The following is a 20,262-nucleotide window of genomic DNA, read 5'->3' as shown; positions in this document are numbered from 1 at the left end:
AAATTATAATATATATAAAAAACAGGACACAATTTATTTCCATCTATTGAGCGTTTCAGTTGAAATAGGGGTAAGAGGGGGACACTCCAAGGTTTCCACTTAAAGCGGATTTAGATTGCACAGCAAATCTAGCTGCAAAACTCTAAAAAGTGTATTAGTTATTCCTGTGATACGAGGGCAGCCATGTTTTTTGTCATATTGTCACAGGCTAAGGGCTGGAGATGCTATCAGCTTTCTTCAGTCCCTTCTCCCTCCTCCCCTCTGCCTTTGAAATCAATGGCTAGTAACACCTCCCCCCCCCTCCTGCCCAGACTGAGCTCCTGTAAGCCCTTGCTATTGTCTGAAAATGCCTTGGCACTCTGAAAACTGTGGGCGAGGCTTGTTTAGTTTATAGGTAATTAAAGTATTAAAAAGAAAACAAAAAAGTATTTGGCTTGAGAAATGCCCTATAAACTATAGGAAAGGGACACAATTATGCAATGAGTAAAAGTTTATCTCGGATCCACTTTAACTCTGAGTGACCAGACCCGTTGAACAACCATTGGGCCCTAAGCAGCAGAGTTGTTTGAATTCATGTCACCCTCATGTTCAGCCTGAACATATGTACTTTGAAGGAAAAAAAAAACCTGAGTATTGCCAGCATATTGGCTTTTACGTTTGATGTCTATTTAACCCTACATTTTCTTCCATTAATATCTGGGCTTCAGTGCAAACAGTTAGAAAACCAGTGGAAACAAACACTAAGGCCTAGTGCACACCAGAGCGTTTCGGCTGCAGTTTGCGATCCGCTTGCGGGTGCGGATCCGCTTGGGTAATGTATTTCAATGGGCTGGTGCACACCAGAGCGGGAGGCGTTTTGCAGAAACGCATACTCCCGGGCTGCTGCAGATTTTGGATTGCTGAGGCGTTTCTGCCTCAATGTTAAAGAGACTCCGTAACAAAAATTGCATCCTGTTTTTTATCATCCTACAAGTTCCAAAAGCTATTCGAATGTGTTCTGGCTTACTGCAGCACTTTCTACTATCACCATCTCTGTAATAAATCAACTTATCTCTCTCTTGTCAGACTTGTCAGCCTATGTCTGGAAGGCTGCCAAGTTCTTCAGTGTTGTGGTTCTGCTATGAACTCCCCTTCCAGGCCCCTCTATGCACACTGCCTGTGTGTTATTTAGGATTAGAGCAGCTTCTCTCTTATCTTTTACAAGCTGGATAAATCGCCCTCTGAGCTGGCTGGGCTTTCACATACTGAAGAATTACAGACACAGGCAAAGCTGTTTGCAGGAAGAAACGAGCAGCCTGAAACTTCAGTGCATGAGAGATGCAGGGGGAAAGAAACACACAAATGATCTCTTGAGATTCAAAAGGAATGCTGTATACAGCCTGCTTGTGTATGGATGTATTTTCTATGTGTGGAAATACTGTACATCAACCTACTTCCTGTTTTGGTGGCCATTTTGTTTGTTTATAAACAAACTTTTAAAAACTGTTTTTAACCACTTTTAATGCGGCTGGGAGCGGCGAAATTGTGACAGAGGGTAATAGGAGATGTCCCCTAACGCACTGGTATGTTTACTTTTGTGCGATTTTAACAATACAGATTCTCTTTAAGTATAGGAAAACAGCAAACCGCTCTGAAAAACGGCACTTCAGAGCGGTTTGCCAGGCGTTTTTTGTTACAGTAGCTGTTCAGTAACAGCTTTACTGTAACAATACATGAAATCTACTACACCAAAACTGCTACACAAAACCGCAAAACGCTAGCTGAAACGCTGCAGAAAAAGAAGAAAAAGCGTTTCAAAATCTGCTAGCATTTTGCGGATCTGCTAGCGGTTTTTGGTGTGCACCAGGCCTGACAGATGTCTTCCAATGGTTGAGTGGAATTAAAATTCAGCTCCATGATTAATCCAAAGAATGAGCCTGAAGCCTCGTAAACACAATAGAAGGTTCTCGATCGAGGAGGCTGGTTGAAGCTGTCCTTGCCAAGAATCTAGCTTGTGTACAGATGCGCCCGATGTGTCGTCAAGAGACTTGGATTGCTTTGGCCAAGCACATAGATCTTCTTACCTTCCCTGCTGGAAGCCACTCCATTGTGCACCTTGTTGTCGTCTTTCCTCCCCCTCCATATAGTCTCATGACGCTGCTGTGCAGCATTCAGGCCTTGAACTGTCTGAAGGTTAGAATTCTGATTCCTGCATTCGACATTCTTTGTGCATGTGTACGCATCTGAAGCAATTTCTAAAATAAGAGCTACTATACAAATGTTCAGATATTACTCACCTAAGGAGAGGGAAGGCTCTGGGTTGAATAGAGCCTTTCCGTTTTCTTCCCGGTCCGCGCGTTCCCCCTGCAGGCTACCTGGTAGCAGTCCATGACCGTTCTCTTCCGCGTTGTGTAGGCTTGGGCTGTCTTCGGGAGCATTTGGGCTTCCCGAAGACAGGCTGCTCCGTACTGTGCACATACGAACGCCTTCTCTCGCACACTCTTGCGTGTGCAGTACAGAGCCACCGGTCTTTGGGAGCCCATGTTCTTCCGAAGACTGCTGAAGTCTCTCGTGGCAGGAGATTCAAACGGAGGAGCCTGCAAGGGAATAAGGAGACCAGCAGGACCCAGAGCCTTCCCTCTCCTTAGGTGAGTATCTCTTTTTTATTTCTTTTATTTTACAAAACTCTTCAGACTTGCTTTAAGTCGGCTGAACTGATGTTAATTTGAAATATCAATTTCTGGCACTTAAAGGGACTCCGAGCAGTGCAGTAACTATGGAAAGATGCAAACCATTTTGAAGCTGTTTCTCCTCTTTCCAACGACACATAAACCGCCGCCCTACGCCTTTTAGTTTTTGTTATTTAATAACGAAAACTAAAGGGCGTAGGGCGGCGGTTTATGTGTCGTTGGAAAGAGGAGAAAGAGAGCTTCAAAATGGTATGCATCTTTCCATAGTTACTTGTATTACACAGGACGACTTTTCCCCAAAGTCGGCAGCTCCATTCAGCTGCCGACTTTGGGGAAAAGTCGTCCTGTGTAATACAAGCAACTATGGAAAGATGCATACCATTTTGAAGCTCTTTCTCCTCTTTCCAACGACGCATGAACCGCCGCCCTACGCCTTTTAATTTTTGATATTTTCACTAAATAGCAAAATCGCGGCGGCCCCGAAATAGCGAAAAGTAAAAGACGTAGGGCGGCGGTTTATATATTGTTGGAAAGAGGAGAAAGAGAGCTTCAAAATGGTATGCATCTTTCCATAGTTTCTGCACTGCTCGGAGTCCCTTTAATACATTTACATTTTGATAGGCTACAAATAAGGTATAATAAAATAAGCATTGGAAGTTATTCTAAGCATTTTAGGAATTAAAATCAAACACTTTGTGCTTGACTTTCTTTTCATAACTGTAGTACCAAGTCATTCAGACAGGTTTCCGGAGTGTTTCCATCCACTTGTGAAGTGGGTTACAGGTTTGTTTTTTGTTTTTTACTTCGTTTCATATTATAGGAGCATAAATTAAGATTATTTTTTTCTTTTAATTGAACTGTGCTGTTGTGCAGGAGCACTTGGCTTTACTATTGTAAATGTGACAATTCTAGTGCTATTGGTGGGGGCTAAAAATATTACTCTCCAATCAAGTGGCCCTCTCTTGTTTTGTGTCCGTCACCTGCCTTTCGCTGGGAACCAGTAACATGTCAAGTGTGGAGATTAATTGGGCTGCACGTGCAGCAGCTTTCTGCCCTCACCTGTCACAGCTCAGAGAAATGAAATGCCTATTAATGCATGTTGGCACTTCAGCCCAGGATCCCACAATAGACTCCCAAATGCCAGCTTCTAGAAATACAGCTTTCCATATATACTCTCAAGAGAAACTATATTTTATGAGCTTTCACGTCTAGCTTTTCTTTTCTTTCCCCCTTATTTTTATTTTGCTGAAGTATTACCAAAAAAATAAATAAAGTGAAGGTATGCCTGGCATATGCTGATATGATTTTAGTAGAAAACCTGATTTGTTGTAATTACAAGGGAAAAATAAATCTGCTCAAGCGGAATATCAACAATGACCATGTACTATAATGGTACCATTTAGATCCCCGTTGCAATTCATCAAAAGTGAAAGGAAAGCAGAGTGTCCCAAGTGTTCCCAAGGCATTTCATTGTTGTCCCCTTAAATCATGCACCTCTAAGGCAGAGAGGGAAATAGTGGGCAATATAAAGGCAAATGCTCTGCAGCCTTGCCACACAATATGCAGGTAGTGCAAAAGTAGCATTTAGATTTGGGTTTCTTAATCCCTTACATTGATTTAGCAGCGGGTGGGCAGGCAGATGCCTGTTCAGTGTAGGACCTATTGCTGTCTTCCACCATTGATAGAGTAGCCTTTCAGAGTCAATGAGCTTCTGTCAATATAAGCTTGTCAAGGCTACAACTTCATAGACTTGAGAGGCGGTTTAAGGGGTCAGCCCTTTTCAGGTTTGCTGTGATGCAAATGAACTGTAAGGCTTAAACAACTATTGGAATTTTTATGTCTGCCCCTTGTTCATTTTTCCCCCCCTCGTTTTGCCCCCACCCACTTTTCTCTCTCTCCCCCTCCCTTCACAAAGTCATTGACGAGACATTCAGTGCTTTCTAAATTGGAAGCTGCTTTGTGTTAAAGACCCAGTACAGATTTACGGAGGGCTGAAAGCAGTTAGATCATGTTCTTTTCATGGTGCGATTAGAATCAAATCGATTTCCCTACAGCCTTCAGCATTCAGATGGCAATTTGAACAAAGCTTGGGGCTAGACAAGGGACAAAACGACTGAACTGAATGTTAATTATACTCCACAGCCTTATTTTCTTTTGATTTGGAGCTGACTGGCAACCAAATTAACACAAAGTGTGACCATAACTGCAGCTCTATTTTAATGTAAAAGGGGGAACAGCCTCTAAAAAGACGATCTTTTCAAAAACAACAAGCCGGGTCCACTGATCTTTGTCTGCTCAGGGCAGCGTTTCATTTTCCAGAAATGCACAGATAATGAATGCGATAAATTTAAAAAGTGACACTTCTGTCTAAAGTAAACTGTTAGGTTCTCACTTGAACGAAATAACTCCCAAAGAGCTCCGACTCCTGTGTGGTTATTAGTTTCAATTGAGTGCTAATTGGTAATCAAGCTGATTATGTTTTTATTGCAAGCTAATAGTAATTATCCGATGGACTTAATTGCCTATTGCTCTAGGAATAGAGTATGAACATTAATTTGTTGGTTTGGAGATATTAATAACCCTGACCCAGAGATGTTTGCATAGAAGCAATTTGGAGTTGCAGTGAATGTGAAACGGCACAGTATGTAGTTTCTAATTCCCGAACTGCAGCTGCACTCTGTTGTTAAGCGGGGGACTGCGCTGTCACCCTGCACCTGCAGTAGTCTACTGCTTCTAACACCTGGTACCATGATTTATTCACCCTGGGCAGAGTTAAGTCTTTTTCAAGTACTATGCTGTTTCTTACATTGTGACTGAGCACAGTTTTATTTGATGCTCAGGAACAGCTACTGAAATCTACAGCTCTTTATATTGTGAAAGCACACGATGCTGTTTAGTGGCTAAACAGCAGTTTGCATAGATTACAAGTTCCAAATATGTTATGTAAAATGTTAGGTATTTCGGTTTAGCTTTTAGGGTTTTTTTTTATTTATTGTTGGGGGTGTTTATGTCCGTCTGATTTGTCAGTGCTTTGAAATCTACTTATGTTGTCTGGGCACAGACCAGTGTTGCAAGCTCTCTAATAGATACAGTTTTTTATTTTGACCAAAGCTAGATCACTTTTCTGTAATGAGTAGGGATGATCAATGAGATGCAAATACTTCTGAATTTATGCCAATTTTTATGCAAATATATGCAGTTTGAAAATGGACCAATCAATTTAAACCCAGGTTTAAATTGATTGGTCTATTTCAAGCTGCATAAATTTGCATCAACTTGGAAAAATTTACTGATCTTTAGTATCTCAGGCAGACGCCAGAGAGATACGTAAAAATCGCATTTCTCTTGCGCAGACTGGCCGCGACTAGCAGAACTTACGGGACCCGGTAGTGGAGCTGGAGAATACTGAGGACTGTGGCGTGGGAGCGATCCGTGCAGATGGGGCTGGAGGGAGCCCAGGTATGTATAAAACTTTTATTTCTATAGTGGCTCTGGTTTCCTTAAAACATTAATTTGTACATACACTGTTTTGGTTTTTTTGTGGATCTCTGCATTTGTGTGTCTCCAAATATGCTACTACCCAGGGTAGTACTTTAGCATAACTTTTAGCATGTCCCCTGAGTAGCAGTCAATCAGGTAAGTGTGCCCACGGAACCTTCCCTCTGCCCTCAGTCTCATCTGTGTCAACTGAGCTGCCATAATTTGTTGGCAGTGACAGGCAATACCCAATTGATACCCAGCTTCTTAGCCAGTAGTTTAGATTGTTCCCTAAAAGCAGACACTTGACTTTGTATAGTTTTAAAACAGATGTGTTGTGGCAGTGATGCAATGCTTTGTATGTTGTGGTGTTCTAATCCCTAGGTTCTCAACGTGCGGTACACGTACCCCAGGGGGTACTTCTGATGGTTCCTGGGGGTACTCTGACTTGATATACTTAACCAAGAATAACAAATTTAGAGTTTTAGAAAATGATAAATCTTATTTAAACTGCACCAAATTAGTATTTTAGCTAATTAAAAGCAATAATAAATGCTTGGAAATAGTTTACAACCAATTATCATGTACTACGAATAAATATATATTTGTCAAGGGGTACTTGTAATAATGTTTACTATGCTAGGGGGTACTTGGTGAGCACAAGGTTTTAAAAGGGGTACTTAGCAATAAAATGTTGAGAAACACTGTTCTAATCAACATGGAAAAAACTTTTCTATATTAAAAATAGAGGAGTCAGAGATTTAATAAACTGAGTTGGGTTGGAGTCGAAGGATTTATAGAATGACTTCATAGCCCTGGAATTTGTACTGTTTATTAAGGTTTAAATTAGCACTGGTCATTAACCTTATTCATTTCTTTGAATGAGCCATTGAGCTATTTATTAATGCTATATTTTGTGGCCCATTTAAGCAGTATGCAGTTTTTAAATTGATAATGTGTGTCCTGATGTCTTGTAATTTGTATGCAATGTACTATACAGGCAGCCCCCTTCTTAGAAACCGGTTCCATTTGGGGAAGATTGTAAGTTCAGTTTGTTTGTAAGTGGCGTTATGTGTAAACCTGGTGAAATGTGGATAAATGTTTCTTTCGGATAACTCTTGATTTGGATGTATAGTAGAATTGTTTTAATGCGCTTTTAAAATGTTTTAAACTTATTATAACCCGTTATACAATGCTGTAACATTTAACAACAAAAATATGTAATTAAAAAAAAACAAAAAACGCATTGTATATTGTGTAAGTAGAAAGCTTAGAGTTTATTACCAAGTTTTTTTTTGTGTGTGTGTTTTTTTAAAAATAATCAGTGAAACTTTGGAATGAATTGGCTCTTTAACACTGACGTCCTAATAAAAGTTGTTCATTTACATGTAGTTTGGGTTACATATTACGGAGGTCCTGTTCACAGTGGTCAGTTGCATTGCAGAATAATTCTGCACGTCAGCTCACTGCCCATATAATTTTGTGGACCTGTTCACAGTACTGCGTTGTTAAAGATGGCATTATTCTAACTCGCTGCATGCAGGCTTTTTATTAAAGTCTGTGTCCAGTCTCCATTGCAGTTCGCACTCATAATGCGTGCGTTATGCAACTGACCACTGTGAACCCAACTTAACAACTACAGATACACATGGTATTGGAGGCAAACCGGAAAAGACCTGACATCTAAAGAAAAGATATAATTTGGCGGTGATGCACATGAGAAGGAACCCCTGTAAATGGTGCACAAGTGTCCTGGTTATGATTTTCAGAAGAAGAGCAGAGATCTAGGGATGGAATGCAGGAGAGTGAAGATTAGTCAGATGTGGCATAGCCTGGCATCCTGTAGGTAGCTAGGGATGATAAGTGAAGTGCTAATAATTCTGAGTTTACACCCATTTAACTTGTATAGCTATGTACTAATGTTTCCAAATGGTCTCCTCTAATCTACGTTCTAAGTACATTCAGCTCTTCAGTGCCAGTTTCCTTGCTCCAGTTCTTTATTGCACCCTATTGTCATGTTAAACTTTAGCTACTTTCTGCACCAGGCGCAGTATAATCACGGCCTGGGAAAACTTCACCGCTCAGGGCCCTGAATACACGTCTTCAGCAGCAGGCAGCTGCCGCTCGCTTCCGCATGTGCCCGCCCTGTCGCCGTCCGTTAGTGGGGAGATAAATTAATGGGAACGCAGTTCCCATTCATTAATCTAAGTCTCCATGTTAATGAAAGCTGGCATCTATTAGATGCCTGCGTCATTGTATCTTCCTGGAGTTACATGGACTTACAGTGCCAAGCATTACTTCTTACGTACGTGAATCGGAAATGAGTGAGGACATCTCATGGCCAAATAGTAAAAGTATATCTAAATACATTTTATTAAATACAAATACCAACACTTACCATGTAAAATTAACTCTTTCCCTCCCACACTCTCCTATAGAACTCAAATATTTTTTTTTTTTTGTATAGGGGAAAAAAATACATAAACTGTTACCTTAGGGACTGAACTTTCTGCCTGATTCCAAGCAGAGAGCTGCTACGGCGCCTGCGCTGGAGCTAAGGAAGGTAAATATGGCAGGCGCGCCTGCACCACATTCTGACAATTTGTCGGCTGTGGCCTCAGGAGAGGCCTAGTGAGACCACCGTGGGACGGAGAAGGACGGGGGAAGCCTCAATCAGATTCAGAGGCTTCCCCCTCCCCGATGTAAGTACGCCCCAGGTTCCCTTTTTTCAGTACAGGTTCGCATTAACTATTAACAATAGAAATAAGCAAAAATAAAACAACCTCCTTAATCCATCGCCGACATATAGTGTGACCAGAGTTTTTCCTTGTAAATGAGAACGTGATTATGTGCAACTGGAAATTTAAAGAATTCATTGCAATCTACATCATTTTTCATTATTATCCATGTAAACTAAAAATGTTTTGAGAAAAGAAATTGTAATCGGATTTCAAATTAGCAGACCAGATTTTGTACACATATACTATTTTTATACAAGGAAAGATGATTGAGGTGGTTGGTTTTTATTTTTTAGAGGTTTTAAGTACTGTATGTGCAGTGTACAAAATAGATATACTACACTTATTCTACCTACACACAAGGGCTTAGTTGTTGTGTTCAAATTTATTACAGAGTAACGTCTGTGTATGATTAGCTGTAGTGTTAAAATCGATGTCCATATCACAATGAGGGTGCCCAGACATGAGTAGCATATTCTGTGAAATTTTATGACCAATATGGGGAAATACAATGCATTGTTTATAGGCCAGGTATTTAGCATTTCATGTTTGGCAATTTTTTCACTTGAAATATAGTATACCTACAGGAGCTAGTGAGTTTTTTGAGGTGTTTTTTTTTTTTTTTTTGTTTTTTGTTTTTTTTGTTTTTACATATTGATGATGGACGTTGATGCATGAGAAATTGAATATAAAAGGCTAGTTATGACAAGTATTTCTGTTCGGGTACAGATGGATTTGTACTGCTAAATCGGGCCTAATTCACACCACAATCGCAGTAGCAATCGCTAGCGATTTGTCATTTATAGAGCGATTTTTGAATATGATTGAGCTTTTTTGCTTATTCATTTGCGATTTTGAAAAAATCACAACGCTGCTGTGGGAACACCCTCTTAGAGTAACATTAGCCAAGCACTTATCAAAGCGCTGGCGATTTAAAAAGTGCTCAGAAGCGCTCTTGGTGTGCACCAGTCATCACACTGCTTAACTCCACCTCTCTGCAAACTAAATATGCACATACTTAACAAGTGACATTGATTAGCTCAGATACAAATATTTTTGCGCACAGACACGAGGAGTAAAAAAAAAAAATCAGTCCGTTCAGAACTTCTGTACAGGAAAGCATGCTAGTAAAATAAATATTTACTCTAACATCATCAATCCGTATAGTTTAAAGTGTATAGCCAATATAAAATGTTATTAGCTATACGTTAATTGACAGTGCTGTTTGAAAGGTATATTCGTTATTAGTTGTCTATAATCTTGTTGCCAGTAGCTGCTTAACTAGGGTCATTTATGACCCATTAAGTTACACTAAGTTGTTTGTTAATTGTGGATGTTTTCCTGTGGATAAATCTATTGCTGTATGAGTTACTGTTTAACCACTAGCCCCCTTTGATAGTGTTGCAGACCACCCCAGTCTCAGTCGCTGTCCTGTAGTTTGAACCTTCTCATCCACAAAACAGCTGCAAAGTAAATGTTTTTTTTCTTAAGCCACTGAAGGGTAAAATTCTCCCCATTTGTCTTGCAGACACGAAGATCGATTGAGAAGTTATTGGAATGGGAAAACAATAGGTTATACCACAAGGTGAGTACCGCAGGGAGCAGCTTCGCAGTGTTGAAGTCTGAATTGCACAGTATGGAAACAGATGCTTTTGTTAGGCAAAAAATATGAAAGGTGGATAAATGGCTAATGTGTGTGCCGCAGTAAAATGGAGCTCATTTTTCCTTCTTTACTATCCTTCTCTTCCAGCTGTGCTTGCACTGGAGACTAAGCAAAAGGAAATGTGAAACCAATAACATGATGGAATATGTAAGTTAAAGGGCTGTTTTGTGAGTCTCTCTATTAAATGATCATTTATTTTGTCTCTGATCTTATTCTTTGCCCGATTATTAATCAGTAAAGGTGTCAAGAGTTAATCACCCGAGTGGAAGGATTTTTTACGGTTCACCACTGTGTAGACTCCCGGGCAAGGCTGATTTATAAAGTTATGAAGGACTTGAAAACAAGTCTTAACTGAGCCATGGACAAAAATAATAAATTAATTGGGAGAATAAAATAGCCCAGGCGTACATTGATGGGGTGTGAAATCTAGTATTCTTTATGAAAGATAAGCACATCTTTGGCTGCACAGCAAGTCTGAAACCCGATTAGCATTATTCTAAATGGCCTTATCAAAGTTTATTTTCCTGAATTCATCAGGAACATAAAGACGGTATTTGCCGTGTGTGTGTGTGTTTTTTTTTTTTTTTATCCTTCATTCTGAAATTAAAAACAATTCAACTACGCAACTGATTAAAACATAGCTACTTATGATTTTTTTATATATATTTATCTTTTTTTGTGGCACTTTAATTCAATGTTTAGTTTTTTTTTTTTCATCCTCTGGGGAGTGTAGTTTTTTTTCCCCCTTCTGTTTAGTCAAAGTAGAGTAAAGAGAGTATTAGAGGCAGAGGATCAGCAGGACAGCCAGGCAACTGGTATTGCTTAAAAGGAAACAAATATGGCAGCTTCCATATAACTCGCCTCAGGTTCACTTAAAGCCTTAGCAAAATTTGTTGCTTGAAATAACTAGAGATTATTTTGGGTGGCAGTCTAGGAATAATCACAGTACATACATGCTGTTTGCTTCTTGAGCTGAGCAGCGTGTTCTCCTTTTGGAGAGGGGAGGGGAAATGTATGAACACCACCACACTGCAGGAACTTCTTTGACGTTCCCGCAGAACAGTAGGAATTGGAAAATGTCAAGATCTATAATATATATAATTTATTTTATTTACCATAAGTGTGTACATAGCTTTAGCCAAACCCTACTAGGGTTAATAGCAATTAATGGAGGTGAATATTTGAAGCCATTCACTATTTCTTTCCACAAAGTAGGCTGCCATTATTGATTTGTTTCATGGATGCTACAAATTTATTTTTTTTTAAATGGGCATTGAGATATGTTTGGCTGAGAAGGTTGTGAGCCCAACACAGTTTCTGAATGTTCCTTTGGAAGGATGGTCAGGGAGATGTAAATTCAAGAGAATGCAGAACTATGCAAATTTTATATGCAGCTTGAAAATGGATCAATCAAATGAAGGCAAGGTGGAATTTGATCTGTCCATTTTCAAATCTAATTCTGCATTAAACTGGAATTATTTGCTCCTCATTTGGTTCATTGAAGGAAAATGTTGTCCTACACCTCATATCACTTGTGTGTAATTGTGCCCTCACACACAATGCCACCAGTGTGGTACACTGCAGAAAACCGGTTTTATTTTCTAACCTTCGGAATGTTCAATTTCTCCTGGATTTTTGTGCAGAAAGTGGTTCAATTAAATTTCATGAAAATTTTGCTGTAACTATGCAAAATGTGTCAAGCAATAGTCTAGTATACATTTTGAGTCTTATAAAAGTTTAAAACACAAAATTGTGTAAAAAAAAAAATAAAATAAAAAAAAGGTCCTCACTTTTGCATGTTTGTCGCAATAAAATTCACGTTTGTGAATTTCCAGGGCTGCACTGCGCCATGAGGTGAACATGTATTGCCCAACACTTTTTTTGTATTTGAAGATAATGGGTTTTATGGTATTTCATGAGTGCCTGAGAGTTTGAGAATTGTAATTTAGGGATAAAGCCTTCAGTCACTGTGTACTGCGCATGTACGGCTAGGCCACGCCTGTGTGATAACTAATCAAATACTATCAGTATTAGTCAGTTTTTTTTCTTCACTAAATCAAATAAACATTCAAGGCTATATATTGTACTCGCTCATGATTTCCTTCACATTTTACTAAATTAACTAAAACAAGTGTTACACATGCTTTATCATTTTTTTTTATTTTAACCTCTTCCGGATTTCGGGTGGTTTGGCGATCAGACTCCACCCCCCCCCCCCTTTTTTCCCCACTGCTGGGGCGGTCTGATCGCCGCCACACTGCTGTGCCTAGCGGGGGGGGCTCCTCAAAGCCCCCCTCCGCAGTGCTATTCCTCCCTCTGCCTCCCCTCCCTCCCCTCTTCATTATGGGCTGCGCAGGACGGAAATCCGTCCTGCGCCGCCTCAGATAGGCTTCAGCCTATCAAATGCCTGCGATCCCCGGCCACTCAGAGGCCGGGGATCGCCGATCTCCTTTATGGCGCTGCTGCGCAGCAGCGCCGTATGTATGTAAACAGCGTGTTTACATTTACCCTGCGAGCCGCGATCGGAGGCTCGCAGGGTGTTCACGGAGACACCCTCCGTGAACTGACATGGAACGGCCGCTCGTATGGAAACCGCTTCAGGAGTCAGGGGCGTACTTATGTGTATGCAGAATCCTGAAGTGGTTAATGGCCTATTTATTTTTATTTTTTTTAATGAACAACAAACTATTCATACCACAGTCTAATTGTTGTGTGCAAAGTCAGTCAGCCTTTCAGTATATTTTTGGATTGTAGGAGTAAATACATGCAAACATGGTGACAACATACAAACTTTATGCAGTGGTCTCAGAATGCTAGTAGCCAAGATGCCCAGTATGTAATATGTTAGTTACAGATTTGGGTTTGGATCTCATATTGATCATTTACATGAAGAGTTTTCTTAAACTGCATCAGTTAAGATAGAGATTCTGGGTCCTCACTACTCTTGTTTACTTTGGGGTGAGTTAAACTTATGCAATTATCAAGTCTAAATTTCTGAATCTTCAGCATGGAGGAGTATTCTAGGGGCTAATTATAATTAATTTACCTCTGAAGAGAATAAATATTCATTAGGAACATTATACAAAAGACCACTGACACAGTCATTAATTAGTTCTTAAAAGGCAATCGGTTAGCAGGAAGGCATACTTTCATTGTGTATGGTGCTATCAAAGGGGATTGGTCTCTTAGTTTTGTGCTACAAGCATCCTGAACTTTATCACTTAGATTGTCAGTTAATAATTAGCTGGTGCTTACTTTAACAGATTTAGTGACCTCTCAACCATATGTTTGTATGGCTCTTTTCATACCTTGTGGGTGTTGTTGTTTATTGCTCTGAAACACCCGCTGTGTAGAATCATCTCATGGACTCTGAGCTGAATGGAGTTTACTTTGTAGTTGTTTCATTTGACCTTTTTCTTTTTTCTCTGGGATTTTCTTGAAATTGTGTTCCATTGCTTCTCAGGAGTTTAAGTGGGCAATAAATGTCACTTTTCCTCTACTACTGATATGATTAATAAGACAGGAAGCTCAAAAGTTGATTAATGTTTTTATCTTCTTTTTACAGGTCATCTTGATAGAATTTTTACCAAAGACACCAATTTTTCGACCGGATTAGTAGTCTATTTTCCTTCATACATTTTTCTTTTTTTTACCTTCGTGTTATTTTTTTCTTTGTTTATCCCCTGTAAGGACTTATTCACATACCTGTATTTCCAATGGTGCCTTGCTTGGTTCTTTCCCATTGGTGACATAGTCTAGTGGATATTTTTTTAATTTAACAGAGTTCACAAACTACTCCTGCTTCATAAAATATGAATTTTATTCATGAAATCATTTTTATTTTTGCTCACGATACTTCTGTTTCCTCAAAAGTAGAGCGGTTTTGTTGTTCCTGGTGTATCGCTGTTTTGGGAACCAAGATGTAACTTGCACCATTAGGAGTTTGCGTTTGCCCAAGAGGATGGTCCTTGTCAGCTGGTTCTGAGAAGGAGGTGCTGGACATTAGAGCCAACGTTTATTCTTCCTGGAGATGAAAAAAAGTGCATGCTGCATTTTGCTGGAGCTCCATACCATATATTTGTGCTACCATCACACCGTAGTCCCAGTTCAACGTTGAGCAACCTTTTAGATTACAGATTTGTTTACAGGCACAAATTTGGAATATGTTTTTTTCTTCAATAGTATATTCTTGTTTTCACCATCATCCACTAGTTGGCTTGCATTTCACATACGTGATGCACAAACATTTAATATATAGTCACGTCCATATATTTTAGTTCACATTGCTAGAAAAGACTGTAGGAACGGACGCTACTAAAACCATAAATGTTTATTGTGGCACAAGAAACCAAATACACAATCCTAATAATTTAATATTTTTAAATATAAACTTGTATCACAATTAGTTTACCATGGTGTCCTCTTATGTATGATCTATTCTCAGACTAGTTATAAAACTGTGGTATATTATATGTAGCATTTTAAATGCAGATGCTCTATTTAAAGCTTTACAGATGAAAAGTTTACCACTATAAGATTACACTACTTTTGCTCTTTATAGGGTATCATACATTGAATTCCTGAAACCTACAGGTGTATACAAAAATTATGAAAACTACTTTTTATTTCCCCTCTTTTTGTTTTTCATATGTAGTCAAATTTTGGTTATCAGTTTATTTTATAAAATTTAAGAGCGTGATACAAATTATTTTCACTATTAAAGGATATATAGCCAGTACTAACACATGTAATTTTATTGCATAGAAAAAAAAGGAATGATTTGCTAATCTATTATACAGTATAACCATACTTGCTCCATTTTTTATTATTTTGTTTTTTAATCTGTGCATAACCAATGCTGGCAAGAGGTGTGCACTGAGTTTTAATTAAGGAAAATCAGGTGTATGAACACCCTTATGTCCATTTGTTGTTGCTGTAAGATGCTTGGCCTAGTTATGTTTTGTCATCCTATTTGTACATTATTAAAATGGGAAAATTGTACCTGATGGGCAAGTTTGTGTTTTATTCCTGCTCTATATACATGCGTTTCTTTAGTCAGAAGGTGTTATTTATATTACTTTTTGTTTTTTTACACAGTTTTTCTGAAAAATGACACATGTGCAGTACAGTTTTCTTATTTTGTTTGCCAAAAAAAAAATTACTGTATGTCCTTGTGTGCTTAGAAAGAATGTTGCTAGGTTATACGTGGTAGTTAGTTTACAGCTGGTCAATTTTATTTTTTATGGCTTGGTTACGCTAAGCACCAGTGGTTTGAAAAGCGCTTGCTAAAGTAATGAGTTCTTACTTGAGCAGTAAATTATAGCTTCTTTATTGGTCACATCAGACAAGGCAGAGGGTACAACGACAGACCGCTGTTTCGAGCAACCAAGCTCTTTATCAAGTTGTTCAACACTGCATAAAAACCACATACAAATCATGTGCTTATTTATGTAATAAAACCAATCAAAGTGCAGCACTGGTATCATCCAATCAGAAAAAACTGTGCCTAGCGGGGGGGGGGGGGGGGGGGGGGGGGGCTTAGCGCTCCTCAAACACCCCCCCCCTGGTGGGCGTGGTTCCTAGTGTTTTGTGTAACGTAGGACGCGCCCACTTAGTACGTATAGACGCCGCATGTTTGTTTACATGCGCTTAGCGGGCGTCTTTCTTTCTTCCGCATACGTCATGGCGTATTATGCGTACTTAGTTCCGCATACGTCATGACCACGCGTCATGAGTTTGCGACCATTTGGTCGGCGGCACTTCAGGAGGGTGGGGCTAAGTCTATCCACCCTGTCCATATGGTTGGCCATATGTGGGAGGCCCCTTTGAGGGTGCCTCGCGTGGATTGGCTGACTCTATTTTTACACAATTTATCTCTTATAGCTGTATTGAACCTGGCGGTGTTTCAACTGTATGGTAAGGTGCTGTTAGCGCTATGCAGAGTGTGTATTTTTTGGAGTAAGCACTTGAGATATACAATGTCTAATAGGACTTTTTCTGATAAAAGGGGAGGTTTTTTCTGATACATCTAAGTCTTCCATCAGGTCCTCTGTTGACGTAATGTCCGGTGATTGGATGATACCAGTGCTGCACTTTGATTGGTTTTTAGACCTTATATAAGCACATGATTTGTATGTGGTTTTTATGCAGTGTTGAACAACTTGATAAAGAGCTTGGTTGCTCAAAACAGCGGTCTGTCGTTGTACCCTCTGCCTTGTCTGATGTGACCAATAAAGAAGCTATAATTTACTACATTGGTGCCTGCAAAACCTGTGTTCCTGTACTTGACGGCTCCAGTGGTGTGGAAGACCGACTGCCTGGGCACATTATCTCCTATACATGGGTGCTGTCCCAATCACACTTTTTGGACTTTACTTGAGCAGTGTAATTTTTTTTTTCTAAATCACACATAGCATTACATTAGCAAGCACTTTTCAAATACTGGAGCTTAGGAAAGTGCTCAAAGTCTTAACCAGCCCTTTAAAACAAGTCTGAAGTGATTTAAAAAAAAAAAAAAAAAAACTTGCCTAAGGAGGGAGAAGGCTTTGAGTCTCATAGGGCCTTCCCGTTCTCCTCCCGGTGTCCTCATTCCCCCACAGACCCCTTTGTTTGAATCTCCTGCCGGGGGAGACTTCTGCAGTCTTCGGAAGCACTTGGGCTCCCGAAGACTGGCGGCTCTGTACTGCGCCAGAGAGGGGGCTTGTGCGTGCGCAGTACGGAGTGGCCCGTCTTCGGGAGACGGAGTGCTTCAGAAGCCTGCCAAAGCCAGCCCAACCCGAAAGAGAGCAGTCCTGCTAATGGGGCAGCCTGCTGTGGAACGCGGGGACCAGGAGGAGAATGGGAAGGCTCTATATGACCCAGAGTTTTCCCACTCCTTAGGTGAGTATCTGTTTTTTATTCTCACTTCAGACTCCCTTTCATTAGTAATGAGGGCACATTTCCACTGGGCTGCTGCATCGGTTTCTGAAACAGACGTGGCACCCATACTGATGTGAATTTGCATCTGTATCGTCTTGCCTTGCCATGCACAGCTTTGGGGATTGGGATGCATGCTGCGGAAAACTGCAAACATGATTTTTAATTTTGTTTGCCTGCAATTCGGATTGAGCCTTCTGTTTTCAATAGCCTTTAATTCCATATCTGAAATTGGCCGCGATTCGCATCTAGTGGAAAAAAAGGGCTAAAGGACACCTAAGGTGAGAAAAAATACAGAGGCTGCCATCTTCATTCAACAAGCAATGTAAGTTGCTTTCTTTCTGTTCTGATGCTTTGCCTCTGGTCTGACTCCACTTGCTGCATGCCTGTTGCAGGTATATGACCCAAAAACAACCAAAGCCTTTCAGCATGACAGACATCTGGCCTTGTTTTATAAGGGAATGATGTTGGCAGCATTCATATCCCTCTCACTTCAGGTTCCTTTTTAAAATTGATCCATCACCAAAACCAAGCTTTACAAGAGTTAGGACCTGAGCACACTTGCACGCTTCTGTGCATTTTTCAACAACACTTCAGTGATACACAATGCGGAAAAATGCACAGAAGCGTGCAAGTGTGCCCAGGCCAATCATATGTTCTGGGTCTCTTCCCAGAAGGCTTACCTTTCTGGGTAGTGACGTCCTCCCCATCATCCCATGAGGATCGTCTGTGAGCCAGAGTTTCTTTTCACAGCATTGTGAGAAAGTGCTGTCTGATTGTGCTGCCACATTTCCTATTCAATAATGCTGCAGACGATATCTCCACAGATAAACCATCTATACACCCTAAATTTGGAGGGTAGGAAGGAAAGCCGCCAAACTAAACTTCGTCCCCACTTGATTATACATGCGCTCCACGTGGTTGCCAGCGTAAAGCGGGCAAGTGTGTGATGTCACGCGCCCCAATGATATGCAGGCAAGGATGTGGGAGCCAGCGTGGACATGGACAAGTATACTGCACCGGCCACCGGGGAGCACAATTTACATGGGGAGGGCAGCACAGGGGGGCGGCAGATGTGGTGTCACAAGGCCAATTCCCCAGAGATTTTGTGTTGAAATCGATCAGGAATCTGCCTGGGGTGTATGTAGGGTTGCAACGGTATAAATATTCCTGGTATGATAACCGTCTCAAAAAATACCACGGTATGACTGTATACGTTGTTACACAATTATTTGGACCCGGGCATCCCCTTTACAATAAATAATAGGCCCCACCCCAGTATGGTAGCCAGATGTGCTCCACTCCCTCAGCATACATATGTTTAAGCTGCCGGGAGAGTTAGGCACAGAGTAAAGGTGTAAAACGGCTTACCCTGCTCCTGCAAAAGTCCTGGTGGCATTAAATACTATTTCCCCTCTAGGTGCACGTGGATAGTGGGGAAAGATGTAATTTGGCTTCCAGCTACCGCTGGCGCCCAAATTAGTGTTTTTATCTTTTGACGGCACCCAAGTTACTGACAGAGCGCCGCTATACCCTTAATTCCTATTACAGCCTATGGTTATATGGTTCTGGCTGCGTCCAAATCTCCGAGGCTGTTTTTTACAGAGCTCCACTCACTCACCCCTTATGGTAGCCAGGTATAGGTGCCTTCATTATAGCTAGGTAGGTATAGGTGCCCCCAGTATAGGTAGCCAGGAATAGGTGCCCCCAGCATAGGTAGCCAGGAATAAGTGCCCCCAGTATAGGTAGCCAGGTGGAGGGGAGGGGGGACGCAGCGGCGGGAGTAAACAAATCTATTGCCATGATCCATCGCACGTGTACTACTACTTCCTGTTCCTGCGTTACATCTCTGTAACAGCGCCCCCTGTGCTGTTACAATGGATGGAATGCAGGAACAGGAAGTAGTAGTACATGTGGTGATTGGATGCCAGCTGTCTATACCGGTTTACCGCGGCAACCCATATGGGCAGGCAACAGATCTCTCTCCGATGAGAGAGACATCCGTCTCTTGGTTGATCTGCCTATACATTGTCTGATGCATGGGCATTTATATACCTGAAGATAAACTACACACACACACACACACACTCACTCTGACTCTTACTGTTCAATCATAAAGATGGTATGACCACTGGATTAGCAGACCCAACTTTTCAATCAATAGCTATACATGTAGCAGGACCAGCAGATTCTGTGACCTGTGTTGATGACATGAAATATTATCACACGAGACCTAGGTTTTTTTTTTTTTTTGCCCCTGCTGTATTCTGTATCCGGCTATAGTTGAAAGTGGGCAGAGGCATGCATCATACGTCATTCGAAGACCCATGAGCCGTAGTCTGAATGGGCTGTCTTGCTCGCTATCTGCACACTACTCTTGGCTTGCGTGAATTATTTCAAAAGCACCAGCAGGTGTGAGCTATGCTTCCTGTGTAAGCTGCTGCCTTATTACTGAAGGAAATTGCTTGTCATCTGTGACTTGCTTGTGCATGGCTGCAGTGCTACAGTATCACCCAGGCTGCACAGAAATGTGGAAAGAAGAGCACACGATCAGTACTGTACCTGCATTAACTGGTGAGACCTATGCTTCCTGTGCAAGCTGTTGTGGGATTATTGCATGCAAATCTCTCCATATTGAGCACTGTGCATTTCGATCAAGCTTAACCATTTCTGCCGTCCGGACGTGAAGCTCGCTCACGTCCGGGTGACTGCTCTGCTGTGGTGCCGTGCTTCGGCGCGCTCCCGCGTGTGATCGTGGGCACGCCCTAGTGCCTCTGTGCTGTCCCCCGGTAGCCCTGGG

At 41.0% G+C, this 20,262-nt stretch overlaps 1 protein-coding gene across 1 annotated transcript in view; it reads left to right on the top strand.

The window, feature by feature from the left end:
• The window catches only part of CHIC2 (cysteine rich hydrophobic domain 2), a 54,152-nt gene extending 38,604 nt beyond the window's left edge, over positions 1-15,548 (top strand). The window contains exons 4-6 of the mRNA XM_068268489.1: positions 10,413-10,469; positions 10,635-10,694; positions 14,113-15,548. Of these exons, the coding sequence (XP_068124590.1) occupies positions 10,413-10,469; positions 10,635-10,694; positions 14,113-14,163 (168 nt within the window). The 3' untranslated portion in view covers positions 14,164-15,548. The remainder of the gene's footprint in view (positions 1-10,412; positions 10,470-10,634; positions 10,695-14,112) is intronic.
• Positions 15,549-20,262: the final 4,714 nt, after the last annotated feature.

This window comes from Hyperolius riggenbachi, chromosome 1 (assembly GCF_040937935.1).
Source record: "Hyperolius riggenbachi isolate aHypRig1 chromosome 1, aHypRig1.pri, whole genome shotgun sequence".
Lineage (NCBI taxonomy): Eukaryota > Metazoa > Chordata > Amphibia > Anura > Hyperoliidae > Hyperolius > Hyperolius riggenbachi.
Note: the sequence above shows the minus strand (reverse complement) of the source record. Positions and strands in the feature narration are given on the sequence as shown.